The 19,038-nt window shown below is 39.8% G+C and overlaps 1 protein-coding gene across 2 annotated transcripts in view; it reads left to right on the forward strand.

The window, feature by feature from the left end:
- The window catches only part of UPF1 (UPF1 RNA helicase and ATPase), a 30,673-nt gene that overhangs the window by 2,364 nt on the left and 9,271 nt on the right, over positions 1-19,038 (forward strand). The window contains exons 2-16 of one of the 2 annotated variants that reach the window (XM_044998345.1): positions 5,453-5,595; positions 6,591-6,680; positions 7,647-7,814; positions 8,925-9,105; positions 10,053-10,214; positions 11,026-11,110; positions 11,295-11,393; positions 11,899-12,016; positions 13,151-13,310; positions 13,463-13,581; positions 13,945-14,109; positions 14,392-14,506; positions 15,288-15,431; positions 15,923-16,136; positions 17,138-17,255. In XM_044998345.1, coding sequence (XP_044854280.1) covers positions 5,453-5,595; positions 6,591-6,680; positions 7,647-7,814; positions 8,925-9,105; positions 10,053-10,214; positions 11,026-11,110; positions 11,295-11,393; positions 11,899-12,016; positions 13,151-13,310; positions 13,463-13,581; positions 13,945-14,109; positions 14,392-14,506; positions 15,288-15,431; positions 15,923-16,136; positions 17,138-17,255 — 2,081 coding nt within the window. The remainder of the gene's footprint in view (positions 1-5,452; positions 5,596-6,590; positions 6,681-7,646; positions 7,815-8,924; positions 9,106-10,052; positions 10,215-11,025; positions 11,111-11,294; positions 11,394-11,898; positions 12,017-13,150; positions 13,311-13,462; positions 13,582-13,944; positions 14,110-14,391; positions 14,507-15,287; positions 15,432-15,922; positions 16,137-17,137; positions 17,256-19,038) is intronic. The other variant, XM_044998346.1, reaches the window with a different exon arrangement.

The raw sequence follows: 19,038 nt of genomic DNA on the forward strand, positions 1-19,038 counted from the left end.
CAATAATATAGCAAGAACTATAGATCACCTTAGTTTTCCTAATCTTGTTACGTAGCTGTCCAGTCCTGTACATTTTAGCAGACTCAACTTGTGATCATATAGATTGGGGTCTTTTCCAGAGGCATCTGGGAAATATTTTCCTGCCTTAAGTAGATATATAAATTTATAATCTGCCTGTGCAAGAGAAGTAACAAAAAATATAACTTATAGGGCCTGAAAGTTGATCACTTCTAAGTATTTTTTCACTTCATTAAATCCAGTTTAATCTTATTTTTAAATAAGCGCACATTGTTTACTTGCTATGGAGTAATGTTCAAATGTCTCCCTAACTCCTAGGTGTTAGGAGGTGAGAGAGAGAGAGAGAGAGTTAAATGTTTCCTTCACACTCTCTTCTAACAAAGTATAGGCAATTGATTCTGCTCTCCATCATGACTTTCTTCCTCTAATGTATGTTAAACCATGAATTTGAGTGTTTGTTGAAGTTGGCTGGTGTCCCACCACTGACAAAAGGTGTAAGGGATCAGCAGTGTGAAAGTCATGGCCATACTATTTCTTCTTGCCAAAAGTCAGCTGATTCAGCCATCCACCTGTAGCTTGTACATAACTGGCCTTTTTAGATGTACTATGATGTTTCTGATCTTGTCACTATAGCTTCTATTTGCTGTCTTACCCCTGTTGTTTCTTACAAATTGTTTGTTGTCCATTTCCCTACTCTTCACAGCATTCTCTAAACTAGCATTTAAATTTGTAATGTTGGCATATGTAAGTTAATACTTACTAACAAGTTTTGGAAGGTTTGTGTAGACAAGGCATACTGTCTCTCTCATGATTGAGTGACCACATCTGGAAAGGAAGGAAGGATGGTCCAGTGGTTAGGGCTCTAACTTAAGACATGGGAGATTTGGGTTCAATTCTCTGCTTTACCAGACTTCCTTTGTGACCTGGGGCAAATCAGTTAGCATCTCTGTCAGTTCCCAATCTGTAAAATGGGGATAATAGTTCTGTCTTACCTCACCTCACAGGGATGTTTTGAGGATAAACATTAAAGATTGAGGTCTTCCGGTACTATATTAATGGGGGCCATGTAAGCACCTAGAGTAGAAAAGTAATGTGCTTTGTCTACACTAATTTTTAAAATATGTAAACATGTTTTCGTTAACATCAGACCTTATAATATGCTAGGTAGACAAAGCCCAGGTGTCCTAAGACTTGTACATCTTACTGAGAAACCATGGTTTGACGACTGCTATCATTGTCTGTTTTGTGATCCTCATTTTCTGTATCATGTTAAACTTAGATGGTGTCCTGTTTGGGGTTCTCTGTTTTGGTAAGGCCCAGCACATTTCTGGATGCTTAAAAAATAAATACTTGTGATGGGACAGTACGCTGTCCTGTCCTGGGGACAACCACCGTGTAGTGGTGGAATGGGTGTTGCACCCAGTACATAGCTCTATGGCCTGAAATGAACCCTGTTTATGTGAATACTGGAAGAGTTTCATATACTTGTTTAAGTCATTAGTGTTTATCCCACTGTAGCTTTGCAGCTTGGTACCTACCTTATAAGTGGAAAGGCAATAAGTGGATACATTTATGCCTATGTATAGATCAGGGGATTGCCAGACAGTGGGGTTTTTTCCCACCCCTTCAGAAATGTAGAATGGCACTTCCATAATATTTTGTTACCACTGACTTGAGAAGTAATCATGTATTCAGGAGAAGCCTCTATCCAAAGAATCTTTCAGCTACTTTACCCAACCAGAATAATGCTGCTCTGTAATTTTGTCTCCTGAGTCTGGAAAAGTGTTGCTGATCAGTTTTGCAAGGGAAGAGAACAAAAATTCTGAAGGACAGACCAACTCTCTTGTGGTGTCAGTATTTTTATTGGCTAAGCCCCCGTCTTTCAAATTTTTATTACTAGGATGATAAATTCATTTTTTAAGATAAACACAAGACTTCTTTATTAAACAATTTGTGCCAGATCATTAACAATATGTATATAGGCTAAAATTACAAGAAGGTTTTAAAACAATAGTTGAATCACTTCCTTATTACTTGCCTGCCAAGCCCCGAGTCTAGGTTACTGTTTGTACCTAGCAACAGGTGACATCACGCACACCTAAAGTTCTGAAAGGATGGAAGCTCTGTATGATATCTTGGGTGTAGCTGACAGTCAGTAGTTGTGGTCAGTTGTTGCAGGAGTACGGCACAATTCTGCTCTTAGCTGATGAAATACTTTTAATTTCACTGTCCTTTAAAACGAAAACCTGTACAGTTCCACAGAAGCTAATTATCCACTTTGACATCTAAATTTATATAAGCATACAAACAGTTTGATTACAGACAAGGCAATTGACAACATTAATATGTAATTGATTTTTGAATTTAGGCCATTTACATTCAAAATGCACCTGTATGTGCTCAGTATTGGTACTGTACTGTATTTGAAGATCTGAATACTCTTTTGTCATGTTTCATGACCAGTTAATGATATTTTAGTTACAAAATTGCACTATATATTTAAGGAAGTTACCAGTTATCATCTTTGTATGTCTTCCAGGGGACTGTTGTTCAGTCATTTAGCTGATGAAGTTTGGATTTGTCTGTCTTTGGAGTCAGTCCGACATGCTGTTGTTGGGTATTGCAATCCCTGTGGCCACTGGAATTCTTCTTTCCCCTATGAACTTTTATTCCTCATATAGCAGTGCTCTTTAAGCCCCTGGGCTGACTACAAATCATTTTTAAATAAAAGCAATACTTTTGAGGAGGTAGTTACACTAAATATTCATACTTTTAGATTGTTTGAAGATGGTTGGCCCTGTGCCTTGTACCACACCTGATACATTTTTAGCTTGCAAGTGTTAGTCCATTCTAATTTGTATTTTGTAAATTAGAATTTATTTGCTTTTGAGATTAACTCTGTAATTGGGTATTAATTAACTATGGGGTACTTGGATATCTAGATGAGAGGCAGGCAATGAAGCAGATTTATTTTGTTCTAGTTTTATGTAGCTTTTGCAATACTTCTGGAAAAAACTAATACTACTTCACTGAGATGTGTAGCATTCAGACAGCATTTCATCTCTTAATATGAACCCTAGAAAGAATATGCCTCCGTCACTCCTTGGTCTTGCTTTTTCTCAGACTGCAGAGAGGTTTATTCAGAAATTCCTTGAGTTTATTAATGAGGACAACAAAAGTCTGAAGAAACTTAGAAATAAGGTCAGAAGCCAGCATTTTTTGGATTTCATTTTTTTTAAGATTTACCATCTTGTCATGAGGATAGCGGTAACAAGTTTCTCTGTGGAAATGCAGATTTCAGTGTCTAAGAGAACTAAAGAAATCATTTGAAGGTGAAAGTAGATATCAAGAATAGACTTTGCATAAAATGTCTGACTCAGTAAACACAATAAATTAATATCCAAACTGTGGGCCTCACACTCACCAAATCTTAAACATTAAACTTCCCTTTACTATGACATTCAGAGGCAAATACTTCTCATGCATTTGCCTGATCCAGTCTAATTAACCTAATCCCGGTAGAAGAATTTAATTATATCGTATGTCCCTTGAGAGTGTCTTTCTTCTGTGGAGTAACTTTAGCCAATAGCACTGTTCCAAAATGTTATGTTGATTAAGCCTATGCTAATCAATATGCTCAGGTTGTGGTGTTTGTTTTCATAGAATCATAGAATATCAGGGTTGGAAGGGACCTCAGGAGGTCATCTAGTCCAACCCCTTGCTCAAAGCAGGACCAATCCCCAGACAGATTTTTACCCCAGTTCCCTAAAAGGCCCCCTCAAGGATAGAACTCACAACCCTGGGTTTAGCAGGCCAGTGCTCAAATCACATACCTGAAAGTGGATTTGGGATTAAGCAGTATTCCTCTTTGTGTTATTCCTTGTCTGCCTGCGGGGTGGTTGGTCTTACAAGATAATAGGTCAGATATGTGGGTGGGGTGGACAAAGCTTTTTGGGACATTCATCTTGGCTTTTTCTTTTGACGCCAATATATTACCTGAGCCAGTTTGCATGAGCGTATGACAAGCTAATTATTTATCTGCTTTTAAATGTTATAATCGACACTGGAATTAAACTAGAGCACCTATAACTCTATGTGGCAATGGCTGCTTTAATCTGATACATTGAGTCAAGATTCTTTTCTTGATGACCTTCATTACTAGTAACAGAAGCACCCAAACCTGAAGCACTACAGAGATGCTGGGAGAAGTGGTAATTGAGCTACTGCATTCTAAACAGCTGTGAAAGTGTGAGCATTTTATTGCATACATTTTCTTTGTGTTTATCTCCAGTGTCTGAGGAGCTAATGTTACGTAAGCATAAAAGGGACAAAATACATTTGTAGCATGCATAAGGTTGAGATTTGGAGCATTAACTTTGCTGACACACAACCTGAGTCAGTGTTGCAGAACTGCATGGTAGTGGTGAATAGTGCTCCATTAGTGAAGGGGTAGAGCGGTCCTTTCATTACTCTTGTTGTACAGGCTTTGTTATTCTAGATCTTTGAAATCATGTTTCTCTGAAACTTGGCAGACAGGCTAGTCTGTCTGTTCAGACTGAGTCTTGCATAGTTTGTCTTGGATTTTTGTTATAGTGATAAAAAGCCATTATTTGGGTTTTGAATTGGAAGAATCATGAAATAGTTAAAACAAGCTTGAAAAATGTCTTATGTATAGTAATTTTCATACCAGATCTAATATGCACAGTATTTTGTGATGTTATATCGCTAATATTTCTGCATTTGTGCATTAAGTACTTTTTGTTAGAGCATCAGACACACTCATGGAGAGCTTTTAATGATAATCTGCTTAGAAACAATTTTTTCTTATATCTATTTTCTGTATTTCTCTCATTTTTTAACTAGACTTACAAAAATAGGTTATTTTTGTTTAAGAATTCATTTACTCATTGATGTCCTCATGTAATGGAATCAATAATTTTGATGTGCCAGACAAAAGATTATGGCCTTGTGGGCCAGGAACAGCAGAAATAGATGCGGGGGGAGGACCTAGATAAATAAAGATCCTATTTTCAGGTAAATATCCTTAGGAAACTATGGGGGATGAGAAAAAACATATTTGACGCCTATATAATTGTTTGAGCATAATTTGTGATTTGATTAAATTCTGACTATGGGTAGAACAGCAGCCAATCTATATTCTTAAAGTTTCCATATTTATTTTATTGGATTATTCTAGCATCTCGCATATAGACTCATATCAGTCAATGTTTGTTTTGTTACCACTGTATACTCCAGTATTATCCTTTCTTACAACTACTTTTCTCTCCAAATTAGACCCTTTCAAAAACTTGTTGTTTTATCATAAGCACATGTGAAGTAGATTAGTGCCCCAACTCCAGTCTTTCTGGCATGGGGTATAATTTATAACTGGGGCATTAACTATGTAACTTAAATAATCACATTTCTTTTTTAGGTTAATGGTCCTGATGGGATCCTCCAAAATGGTGCAGTTGATGATAATGTAGCTAAAACCAGTCAACTGCTTGCAGAATTAAACTTTGAAGAAGATGAAGAAGATACCTATTACACCAAGGACCTTCCTGTGCATGCTTGCAGGTAGTCTGAGATCTGCATGAACTTCAGAGGGAGCCTCAGTTAGGCTTATGTAATCACATTGAAAACTATAAATCTTAATGACACTATATACCCAATCAATATCAAAGGACATTGGAATTGGTGTAAATATGTAAGATGTAAATATATCCTGTTTCACTGTAGCCAGACTTAAAAATTAATAAGTTTGAGAGCCATTTTGTATGCCTTTTAGTGAAGTACTTCCTTCGTACCCAACATAAATAACCTTCTTTCTGCCTTTAAATGAAGCTGCAGTCCATTGGTTAAGCACAGGGATGGAAATAGGATTTTAGCTTTAATCCCAACTCTGCTGTTGATTTGTAATCTTTGGGAAACTGACAGATTAAGTCAATTGCTTGTCTGTAAAATGGGGAGGACTTTCAGGGGTGTTGAGGACTAATTTAATGGTTGTAAAATGTTCTGAAGGCCTTGGATGGGAGGTACTCTATAGAAGTGACCGACTGAAGTCTTGAGTCCTGTGTAGTAAATACACAAACGCTCATACAAGCAGCAGGTACATAGCTTATATACTAACAGTACTAGTCCACTGCAGTTTCTGCATATTGTAACACAGTATCATAGCAAGGAATAGTGCCCTCTGGCGAGGCACTATATACATAATACATGAGGCAAAGAACCCTTTAATATAAATTCAGCTGCTAAAATATTTATCTCAATTAAAACTGGGAAATGTTTGACCTCAAAATGAAAATTTAGTTAGTGGAACTTGGATGGAAGTGAGTGAGGCTGATTTGGTGGTTTAAAGGCGGAATTGCAGAGCATTGCAAAGATTCTGTCAAAATGAAAATTAAGAGTATGGAATAATAGTTTAGCCCATCTCACACCATTTCCCCAGTGCCACCTAGTTGCCAGTTTCAGCTTATGTCTATAGTACAGTGAATGGTTTGTGCATTTTTAATTGTACATTCCCGTAAACAGTTACCTGATTATTTTTACTTTTCCCTCTTTGATTTTAGTTACTGTGGCATCCATGACCCAGCTTGTGTGGTTTACTGTAATACCAGCAAGAAGTGGTTCTGTAATGGGCGTGGAAATACATCTGGCAGGTAAGTGACTAAATGATGGAAATGGCAATAATAAATTCTGTTTGTAGAGAAAACAAATTAGGTTTCTGATGCAGCCTACTTCATTTTCTCATGTGATTGTTGACTCCAAAAGAAGGCTGGCTTTTCAACATCCACTTGAGTTTTTAACATGCGCAATTAACCTTTTTTAAAAGAAATTTGCTCTGTGGATCTGCATGTGAGCTTTTAGCTTCCTTCCCCACCCAATCTTCCCATTATCACCAGCACATACCAAGGAAACCATCACCTCTTCAAAGTCAGTGACTTAGGAGAGTTGTCTGAGTGAAGCTAGCAATAGTTTCATTGGTCATTTGTCTACTAAATGAACTTTGTTTCCTCTCCTTGCTGTTGCTCAGCAGCATCCATAATTGCTGCTCTTGCCCTGCAGTTGATCTGTAAGGAAGCCCCAGACACTTTACTAGTAATTTTTTTAAAAATGTGCATTTTCCCTGGGAGCCAAGTCATTCCTTCACATCTATCCAAGGGCTTCTCTGCACTTATAGCTCTGCAGCGGAGTTGCTGCAGCGCTTAGTGAAAACCCTGCCTACACCGGGAGAAGTTCTCCTGTCAGTGTAGGTACTCCACCTCCCTGAGAGGTGGTAGCTATGTCAATGGGAGAAGCTCTCCTGTTGACATAGCACTGTTTACACCAGGGGTTAGGTCAGTATAATTATGTCACTCAGGCGTGTGGATTTTCCACACCCCTCAGCAACTTAGTTATACTGACACAAATTCTTAGTGTAGGCCAAACCCTAGATCAGCTGAGTGAAGTGCTAGTGGTTAACTTCTTCTGTTGGTGAAAATAGCAAGTATTTGTAACAGACATTCTTTGTGTTTGGTGCTAACTGAGCTGTTCTATTGTCTTAAATTAGGATTAAAACTGAGTCCAATGGCCAGAATTGTTTTCTGCATTAACTGTATACGAACTTTTGTGTTTTCTGGTTTCAGCCACATTGTAAATCATCTCGTGAGAGCAAAGTGTAAAGAGGTGACTCTTCACAAAGATGGTCCTTTGGGAGAGACTGTCTTGGAGTGTTATAATTGTGGATGTCGTAATGTGTTCCTCCTTGGCTTCATTCCAGCTAAGGCTGACTCGGTAGTCGTATTACTATGCAGGTGAGAGAATCTCTTCTTTGGGGAAGTTCAAATAAAGGCTAAAGCAGAGTAGAATTTGATGGGATAGCCACATGTATTTCTAAAGGGTAATACTTCCTGTTTTCATGTAATACACCTCTACCCCGATATAACATGACCTGATATAACATGAATTCGGATATAACGCGGTAAAGCAGTGCTTGGTGAGGGGGTGGGCAGGGCTGTGCACTCTGGTGGATCAAAACAAGTTCGATATAATGCGGTTTCCCCTATAACATGGTAAGATTTTTTGGCTCCCAAGGATAGGATTATATCGAGGTAGAGGTGTACTGTACTGAACTGTCATCAGGCACTTTGTGGGTGAGTACTTAGGCTTCGTGTATTAAATAACATTTTCCAAGGCATACTGGAATATGCCTATGCCTCTTATTCTGGGAAATCATCCTAGTTTTATGAAGGGAATCTCAGGCAGTGAGTCTTTCCTTTTATTAAACACATTAAACTTTTGAATAATTTTATGTCAGATATACCAAAGTAACACTTCCAGTTGGAAGCTGACACATGAACCTCTAACTAGAATGGTGTACCGTGGTTCAGACTGACAAGACTTCTCTCGGCCCATAAGATTACAGCTGTTCAAGAACAGAGTAATCTTGTATTAAATTGAAAATGGTCCTGTAACAGAACATAGTCATGAAATCATGGTCTCTACTATATCTGATAAATGCTATAGCTTGCTATTTATCTGGCAGTAGAAGATCCATTTCTATGGTAAGCTTCTATTCTGTTATTTAATTATGTAATGGCATATTAGAAATAGTCCTCTGTTTCTGTTCTGTGTGCCATCCTGATGAACAGTAACTGAATCAGAGGGGCACACTCTTAGGCACTTGCTACCTTAGATGCTAGGATTGTCAAAGTGATGCAATATCATTCATGAATATTTTGAGAGCACTTATCTCCATGATACCATAGTGGCAAGTGTAGCACCTAATCATAGTGGACTCTTGGCCCAATTTAATTTTTGAAAATATTGAAAGATTTGACTTCAAAAGCAAACTTCATATGGGTAAACTTGTTTTTACACTTGTCTAATTTAATAAATTCATTATCAATATCTTGATTGTGCAGGCAACCGTGTGCCAGTCAGAGCAGTTTAAAGGATATTAATTGGGACAGCTCACAGTGGCAACCTCTTATCCAAGACCGCTGTTTCCTTTCCTGGCTGGTAAAGATTCCTTCTGAACAGGAGCAGTTGAGAGCACGTCAGATTACAGCTCAACAAATTAACAAACTGGAAGAACTCTGGAAGGTCTGTGCCACTCTAAATTAGGAATGTGTAGCCAAATATTAAAAATTCTGGGTATTTAATCAGGATGGAAGAGACCTCATTATTAACCATTTGTGTTATGCCGTAGGTTTACACAGCATTTTACTTTCATGCAGACATGTTCCCCACACCGACTTTACCATCCAAAGTCTTGACAAACTGGACATTGGATAGCAGTTCATGAGAGTGAAGGTTTGGGAGATTATTAATCAGATGGAAGAAAGGGTCGTTTGGTTAATAGTGGATAATGCTGTGGATTCTGAATTTTTGTTAGCATTCTGCATTTTTGAGTAGATCACAAAATTCCAACACGCTCTTATCACTTAACATTGAAAGGACACTGCCATTTTAAACTCCATCTGTAAAACCAAATTTCCTTACATGTATTAACACATTAGATTAAAGTTCCGTTCTACTCCAAGCAATGATTATATACAAATATCCGAGTACGTAGATGCCAATCTGCTCTTGGTATTCAGTCTTATCTAACTTCAGTGACAAACTTTTACATCTAATAGCAGTTCAGAGACAACCCAACTAAGTGCGAGCAACTTTAATGAGTTTGCACAGTTTTAATTGAGGCCAGAATTTTGCCTTCGGTGATTTATTATTGATAGTGGCGTCTGCCCCAGAGAACACAACTTAATTTTCATGTCCAAGTCCGAGCTTGCGGGGATAACAGTTTAAAAAAAAAACCACAACAACTCAAAGCTGATCAAAGGTCAGATGATGGTAAATAAGGAACCCTGTGATGCTGTTTAGTCACTTTTTAGAGGACTGAATTTTTAGTCTGAAACAATTTTTAAAATTTACTTTACTCTCCTTGTAGTGTTTACTACTCTTATCTCAGCTTTGACAACGAAAGTCTGGTCAGCTTGATGTTCTGGATCTCATGCCTTAGAATTTAATGTACCATTTTCCAATTCTAGGAAAATCCATCTGCAACCCTTGAAGACTTGGAAAAACCTGGTGTTGATGAAGAACCGCAGCATGTCTTACTTAGATATGAGGATGCTTATCAATACCAAAATATTTTTGGCCCTCTAGTCAAGCTTGAAGCAGATTACGACAAGAAACTCAAGGAGTCCCAGGTAGTGTGATTGAAACATTGAAAGATGCTTATTATTTAGTTATACTTAAGCAGTTCAAATTGATAACATGAAACACCTGGCTCCCTAACAATAGAAAAGAGAAGACTTAAGTGAAATAAATGTAAGGCTCTTTACTACAGTAGCAACTGTCACCATTATCATTACCCGTACCATGGGAGGTAGATGGAAAATGATCACACAGAATTGAAAGTGATTGGAGGCGGGGGGAGTGACAGAAAGCAACAGTGGTGGTGCTACTGGGTTTTGAAACGTGTCTGAATCCTTAGTCTCTCCTTCCTTCTTTGAGAGGGAATCTCCTCCTTAGTCTTTAGAGAATGTGATTCTGTGGAGGACATCCCAACTTTGAGAGAACTGTTACCAGTTTCATTGGCATTCTGTTGGGTCATCTCCTCCATGGAACCACACTTGCCTATCTGCCAGTTTTGGATTTCTCAGATGGGCTCCCAGCGGAACTTAGGGTGTCGTATGGGGGCACATAAACACCTGGCATATGTGATTAGTGCACACGCTTATGTACAGTGCCTGAAATTCAACATCTTTGGGGCCAAAAGCAGCATTCTTGAAGAAACTGTAAAGAAATTGGAGATGATGGCTCAGTACCTCAATGGTGCCAGTTGCTGGTAAGTAATTCAGTTTTGTAGAAATACAGTTGTTATGCAAATGGTATAAACTCTCTAAGTGTTTGTAAATATTTGGCTGTTGTGAGCATTATAGAAAAGGAGGATAGTCAAGGAATGTCTCTGGTACAATTCTTTTAGAAAGTAAAAGATGCCTTTTCTTTACAACTTAGACCCAAGATAACATCACAGTGAGATGGGACCTGGGCTTGAACAAGAAGAGAATTGCTTACTTCACTTTGCCAAAGACTGACTCAGGTAATGATGTCTAAGGTATATCTTCTTAGATTGTTTTGAGCTAGGTGTGTCGTAACCAGTAATTGCATACAGTCTGATGGTCTGGCTTGGGGCACAGAACAGTTTTATAACTTTTGTTTTTATTGGAGGGTTGATTTACCAGTACAGACGTCAAAAATAACTGCTTGAATGTTCTTCTGTTTAGATATGCGTCTTATGCAGGGAGACGAAATCTGCCTGAGATATAAAGGAGACCTGGCCCCTTTGTGGAAAGGAATTGGTCATGTTATTAAAGTTCCTGATAGTATCCTTTACTTTTTTCCAGAGATGCAGATCGTTTCACTGACACAGCTGCACTGTGACTTGAGTAGTTAATCAGTTTAATCTCAGGGATGGGAGATTGAGGCAGTTCTTCAGAGGAAAAAGGAGTTGCTTCCATCCCAACTTAATTATTTCACTCGTGCATGTAAAGTACTTGTTATCTTGGGCAAGTCGCTTAGCTTCTGTGTGCCTCAATTCCCCATCTGTACAATGGGGTAGTAGCACAGTGCTTCCTCACAGGAGGGTTGTGTGGATAAATACGTTAGACTGTGAAGTGCTCAAACACTACAATAATGGGGGTCCATAGAAGTACCTGAGATGATCTGTTGACAGTAGACAGGAAAAGAGGAAGAAAGGAAATTAACTTTTAAACTGCTTTAATCACTGTCCAGCTGATGCCCAGGGATCTGCTTATATTTCCACTTTCCAATATTTTTAAAGTGGAAAAATAGATTCCAAAGTTATAAGATAAATTACTACTTAACAAGGCTCTGCAGATTATGGTGATGAGATAGCTATTGAGCTGAGGAGCAGTGTTGGAGCACCTGTGGAGGTTACTCATAACTTCCAAGTGGATTTTGTGTGGAAGTCTACTTCATTTGACAGGTACGTAAATTTACTGGCATTCAGAAAGCAGTTTAGAGTCCAGCAGGTGTTTGACATAATCAAAACACTTTTTCCTGGAGTTCAATTTGAATTTTTACTGGGGAGGAAGTACTTCTGTATCTGTTTCATGAAATTCACCTCCAGAGAGAAAATGAGGTGCACATACCAAAATTGGGAGCATATAGATCCTTTGCTTCAGAGATAATTATTTTCTTTCTCCATATTCTGTTTAGAACTTGATCTGATCTCAAAAGCATAAATGAACTCCTCATTTGTGTACCTCATTCTGAATGCACATTGATTTGTATCATGATTTGTATATTATTAACATAAAAGAAAGGAGACACACACCTTTTCTCAAATTTTATTTTTTCTGGTTATTCTCTAGAGCTTCAGTCCATTTTGGATATGACTTCACTGCAAGTGAAGGTGTGCTTGTAGCATGAATAGGCATACCCATGCTAGCTTTAATCTAGGTAGCTCTGGTAAAATAATAGTGAAGATGTGGTGTCACCGGCTTTAGTGCAGGCTAGCAACCCGAGTATCTGCCTAGGGTTCCTTTTGGCTAGCCTATTCTACAAACACACCTTCGCTTTGCAGTGAAATCATGTAACAGTTCAGTAGCATATAAGTATCCAGCTTTGTCTCTAAAACCGTAACAGCTGAAAACGGCAATGAAATCTGAACTGCAGTCTTTGAAGTTAGTAGTCATTGGTACACTAAAGTCTCCAGACCTTTATTTACAGAGTTCTATGAGCCATGTGAGGCTGCTCCAAAAGAAACCTGTTTAACACAACTCTTCCTCAAGGCCTGCAGGGTGTGTGGAAAGTAATCTTGACTATCTGTAGTGGTGGTTGCCTTCCTTGGAGTTTTCCTCCTTTGGGAACACACTATGGTTCACTTGCACATGAACAGTATCTAAGAACATAGGGAGCTCAGTGTTTGCTAGCAGAATGACTGAAGGCTAACTCTGTTTGCCAGGCTGAAAGTGTTTTGTCTCCTCTCCAACCTGCTTATTAAGCTAATGGGGTTTTGAGTTTGTTGCGTCTTGTACCTAATTCACCTCCACATTACAGAAGTTTGTGGATGAATATGTTCAGTTCATGTTTTGTGATTTTGTGTTTTCACTTGCAGAATGCAGAGTGCTTTAAAAACATTTGCCGTGGATGAAACTTCAGTGTCTGGCTACATCTACCACAAATTGTTAGGTCATGAGGTAGAAGATGTGATTATTAAATGCCAGCTGCCAAAGCGTTTTACAGCGCAAGGGCTTCCTGACCTCAATCATTCTCAGGTAATCCTATCTTTTCTCTTGTCAGCCATAATTTCATAAAGGATTTACATACGAGGATTATAGACTTGAGTGAAAAAATATATAATAACCTAACTATGCTTACCTACTTTAAGTACAAATGATATATGCTAAAATAGCAAAACTTTTTTCAGGTTTATGCTGTAAAGACTGTCTTGCAGCGTCCTCTGAGCCTTATCCAAGGTCCCCCTGGTACAGGAAAAACTGTGACATCAGCCACTATTGTCTACCATTTAGCTAGGCAGGGCAATGGGTAAGAAATTTTAACTGATAACTGAATATTTTATATATGTTGAAGCTGTGTGATACCTTAAGCACTTATTCTGTATTGATAAATAGAAATTATATTCCACGGCTGTTAAAGTATATACTTAAAATATAATGCTGTCTTGCTGCAGTTGGAACATTTCTTCCAGAAGTGTGCCACTCCTGAAAAACTTTCAAAATGCTGAATTTGAAAAAAAAAAATAAAAAATGTGAACATCTTATCTTTAGGATATATTCAGATTTTGAATGATTCTGATCTTGTCTTGATTAGCTTTTTTCCTCTAGGAAAGTTTTATAATTCCTCATCACTTGTGTTGACATCAGTTTTTTCTTCTGTTTAATTTTTAAGGCCTGTGTTAGTTTGTGCCCCAAGTAACATAGCTGTGGATCAGCTCACTGAGAAGATCCATCAGACAGGGCTAAAAGTCGTTCGTCTATGTGCTAAAAGCCGCGAGGCAATTGATTCTCCTGTATCTTTCCTGGCATTGCACAACCAGATCAGAAACATGGATAGGTAAGAAGTTGTCCAAGAAAAATGTCTTGGGGCCTTGGTGTTGCAGTAGGTTATCACGTGAGAATGGCAAAATGCATTTGATTTAATGCAGTGATTGGGGTAAGCCATGACTTAATAAATAATGTGAGTTCAGTTGTTCCTTGTGGACTGCCAAAAAAAAAAAAAAGTGCACTGCACAACTGCCATTCTGCTCAATACTAGAACCCCAAATATCAGGAGTTTTACACTAGAATTTTAAGAAGAAAACATGATTATGTTTTGACAAATTCCTTTGCTGTGTAGTATGCCTGAGCTTCAGAAACTGCAGCAGCTGAAAGATGAAACTGGAGAATTGTCATCTGCTGATGAGAAACGCTATCGTGCACTGAAACGAACAGCAGAGCGTGAATTACTTATGGTACAGACTCCTTTTCTCTTTGTTAGGACTTGTCATTTTTTTGCGGACTAGTGAAGGTTGGATAAGTAAAAGTTAAAAACTGTATGTTCTTTGGAGCAGGGCCACAACCATCTACATGTGTTTGTAATATAGACAATTTGTTTACAACCTGTGATTAAGTAAAAGCAACAAAGAATCCTGTGGCACCTTATAGACTAACAGACGTTTTGCAGCATGAGCTTTCGTGGGTGAATACCCACTTCTTCAGATGCAAGAGAAGTGGGTATTCACCCACGAAAGCTCATGCTGCAAAACGTCTGTTAGTCTATAAGGTGCCACAGGATTCTTTGTTGCTTTTACAGATCCAGACTAACACGGCTACCCCTCTGATACTGTGATTAAGTAATGTCCCTCTTTAAATAGCTGCCTTTTTTCAACCCTGAAGTGGCTACACTTCACTGGTAGGTGGAGATCTGTGTATCATTTGTAAACCACTCGGAAATTTTCAGATTTGTAGATTCCAAGGCCTTAAGGGACCATTGTGATCATCTAGGTTGATCTTCTGTCTAGCACAGGCCATAGAACTTCCCCAAAGAAAATTCCTAGAGCAGATCTTTTAGAAAAACACTGTCTTGATCTAAAAATTGCCAATGAAGTACTAAAAAACTTTCATGGTTTTCCATATAAAAATATTATCTATTGATATACAACTTGGTCAGTATTTACTAGCATGTCCTTTCATAACTGAAATCTGTAACTGAGAGTGCTGGTGCTGAAATACATATTTTTGTCTGTTTATCAGAATGCAGATGTTATTTGCTGCACATGTGTGGGAGCAGGTGACCCAAGACTTGCAAAAATGCAGTTTCGTTCCATTTTAATTGATGAAAGCACACAGGCTACTGAACCAGAATGTATGGTGCCAGTTGTTCTGGGAGCCAAACAGGTACGAAGGGTTGATCTAAAAAATAATGGAACTCATAAGCAGATACAAACAGATCTAATTGCTGCTTATAATTCACAGAAAATGATGCAGTTTTCCCTGTTTGTATACTTGTGGGAGTGAAAACTCCCCACTTTCTGGATAGACAATTCCCTATTGCAGGTCCAAACAACTTGTTTTATGTGACAGCAATAAAATTGTCTTCTTTCCAAAGTGCGATCTTTGTTTCAGTGTGATTGACATGTTAAGGTCTGACTGGAGACTTCACCTCTGGATGACTCTAAGGGGCTACAAGGTCTGCTATTTGTTACTGGATATAAAGCATATATGAAACTCATCAGCATTCTTGCTGAGTAATATGCTATAAATTCCGTCTGACTTGAAATCAGTCTGTTCTAGTATTGCATCAGCTAGGACATCTGCGTGAGAGCTTAAGGTGTCTATACTATGTAGTTACTGTTGAATGTTTCTTTTCTTTTTCTTTTTGTATACAGCTGATCCTTGTTGGTGATCACTGCCAGCTTGGTCCTGTCGTGATGTGTAAAAAAGCTGCGAAGGCAGGCCTGTCTCAATCCCTTTTTGAGAGGCTTGTGGTGTTGGGTATCCGTCCAATTCGCCTGCAAGTGCAGTATCGTATGCACCCTGCACTTAGTGCTTTTCCATCCAACATCTTCTATGAGGGGTCACTCCAGAATGGTGTTACTGCAGGTAAAATACAATTGACGCAGTACAAATTGACTTACCGTATTTATCGGCGTATAACACGCACTTTTTTCCCCTGAAAATAGGGGGCAAATGATGTGTGCGTGTTATACGCCGATATAACCTTAACAGGGCCGGCTCTAGGATTTCTGCCCCAGGCAGAAAAGAAAAGCACCCCCCCCCCCCCCAGCGGCGCGGAGCGGCGCCCTAGCCCCTGCCCCACTCCCGAGCAGCGCGGCCCTAGCCCCCCCCCCAGCGGCCCGAGCCCCCGCCCTCTCCCCCCCCCCAGCGGCGGGGCCTGAGCCCCGAGCCCCGGCCTGCGCGAGCCCCCACCTCCCGAGCGGCGCGGCCTGGCCCTAGCCCCCTCCCGAGCGGCCCGGCCCGAGCTGCCTTAGCCCCCGCGCCCCTCCAGAGCGGCCCGAGACCCCGTCCTCCCTCCCTCCCCCGAGCGGCCCTGGCCCTAGCCCCCGCCCCCCTCCCGAGCGGCCCGGCCAGAGCCGCCTTAGCCCCCGCCCCCCTCCCGAGCGGCCCGAGACCCCGTCCCCCCCCCCCCGAGCGGCCCTAACCCGCGGAGCACCGCCCTAGCCCCTGCCCCCCTCCCGAGCGGCCCGGCCCGGCCCGAGCCCCCGAGCGGCCTTTTTTACTGTCCTTTTACATTATTTACCTTATAAGTGGTAATAATATTAATAAAACAAGTTCTGAGCTACCCTTATTTTGCTTCAAAGTCCTTTATTTGAAATTTAAGTTTTTTTCCTGAAATTTCCCCCTTAAAATGAAGGTGCGTGTTATACGCCTGTGCGTGTTATACGCCGATAAATACGGTACATACAATCCACTGAGAATCAGAATAGAGGATTCATTAATATAGAATGTCTTAACTGCATGTGTTGAAAAGGGGGCATTGACCCTGGACTGGAGCTATTTTTAATAGTTGCTTAGTGCATTTATGGTATATAATGCTAAAGGAGCATTGTGAATGTTTTGGTTTATATTTTTTTCCTCCTCAGCGGACCGTGTGAAAAAGGGATTTGATTTCCAATGGCCCCAGCCAGATAAGCCAATGTTTTTCTATGTGACACAGGGTCAAGAAGAAATTGCCAGTTCAGGCACCTCTTACTTAAACAGGTAAATAAAATTCAATGCTAATGTTATATAAGTGAGGAAAAATTTCAGTAGTGACTAAGTCCCATTGAAAATCAATTAGACTTAAGTGCTTAGGAATTTTTCCCATCTGCCTTCACATTTAGAGCCTCAATGATCCCCTAATATTCACAGGAAGGATGATGGATGACCTTGTGTTTAAGGCACTGGAGAGGGACTCGAGAGACTGGCTGGGGTTCAGTTCCTAGCTCGGGAACAGACTGTGACTCATGGGCAAATCACTTTATCTCTGTGCCTCAGTTCCCTATCTGTAAAATGAAAAATTCTCCTATCACAGGGCTCTTTTGTCGCTAAATTCATAATATTTGGGAGGTGAGAACATAACATAAGAATGGCCATAAGGGGTCAGACCAAAGGTCCATCCAGCCCAGTATCCTGTCTGGCGACAGTGGCCAATGACAGGTGCCCCATGAACCTAGCAGGTAATGATCAAGTGATCTCTCTCCTGTCATCCAGCTCCACCCTCTAACAAACAGAGGCTAGGGACACCATTCCTTACCCAGCCTGGCTAATAGCCATTAATGGACTTAACCTCCATGAATTTATCTAGTTCTCTTTAAACCCTGTTATAGTCCTAGCCTTCACAACCTCCTCAGGCAAGGAGTTCCACAGGTTGACTGTGCGCTGTGTGAAGAACTACTTCCTTTTATTTGTTTTAAACCTGCTGCCCATTAATTTCATTTGGCGGCCCCTAGTTCTTATATTATGAGAATAAGTAAATCACTTTTCCTTACTCACTTCCTCCACACCGCTCATGATTTTATATACCTCTGTCATATCCCCCCTTAGTCTCCTCTTTTCCAAGCTGAAAAGTCCTAGTCTCTTTAATCTCTCCTGATATGGAACCCATTCCAGCCCCCCTAATCATTTTAGTTACCCTTCTCTGAACCTTTTCTAATGCCAGCATATCTTTTTTGAGCTGAGGAGACCACATCTGTACGCAGTATTCGAGATGTGGGCGTACCATGGATTTATATAAGGGCAATAATCTCAGTCTTATTCTCTATCCCCTTTTTAATGATTCTTAACATCCTATTTGCTTTTTTGACTGCCGCTGCACACTGCATGGACATCTTCAGAGAACTATCCACGATGATTCCGAGATCTTTCCTAATTAGTTGTAGCTAAATTAGCGCCCATCATATTGTATGTATAGTTGGGGCTACAGCTAAACTACAACTAGGTGCTTGGATACTGTGGCGATGGGGGGGCAAACAAGTTCTTAGATGTATGAATGAGCCAAGGCATCTAAGTTAGAGTTCCAGCTCGTTTAGATGAGAAATTAATTTCTATAACCATAAGTGATGGAACAGAGTTACACGGTATTGCCCTAGTCCTAGGTATTTGAACTCCAAAGTACTGTTTTAAATCAGTGGGAGAGAAGGATTTGTAGTCCTGTTAACACCAGAGATCGAAATAATTGTATGCACATTGAAGTTTACTTGTGTGCTGTGTAACACTGTGGATACATGTTCTCGCTTTCAAAAGCAAACCAATATCAAGCACAGATCTGTGACAGTGTGAATTGATTACTGCAGCAGCAAATTCCAATCAGCTGCTGTATGGAAGCATTGGGCTCCAATATACACTAGCTTTTGAAGAAAAAAGGCTTCTCTCTTGGAGGTGTCAGTCTGATAACATAGGTCAAAGAGTCTGAGTAATAAACACATATAGTAGAAGAGGATATCTTTAATCTGGCACTTCTCCCCTCCTCCTCCCGTTTCTCCCTCTCCCTCCTGCTCCTTTA

This window comes from Mauremys mutica, chromosome 24 (assembly GCF_020497125.1).
Source record: "Mauremys mutica isolate MM-2020 ecotype Southern chromosome 24, ASM2049712v1, whole genome shotgun sequence".
In the NCBI taxonomy this organism is placed as follows: domain Eukaryota; kingdom Metazoa; phylum Chordata; order Testudines; family Geoemydidae; genus Mauremys; species Mauremys mutica.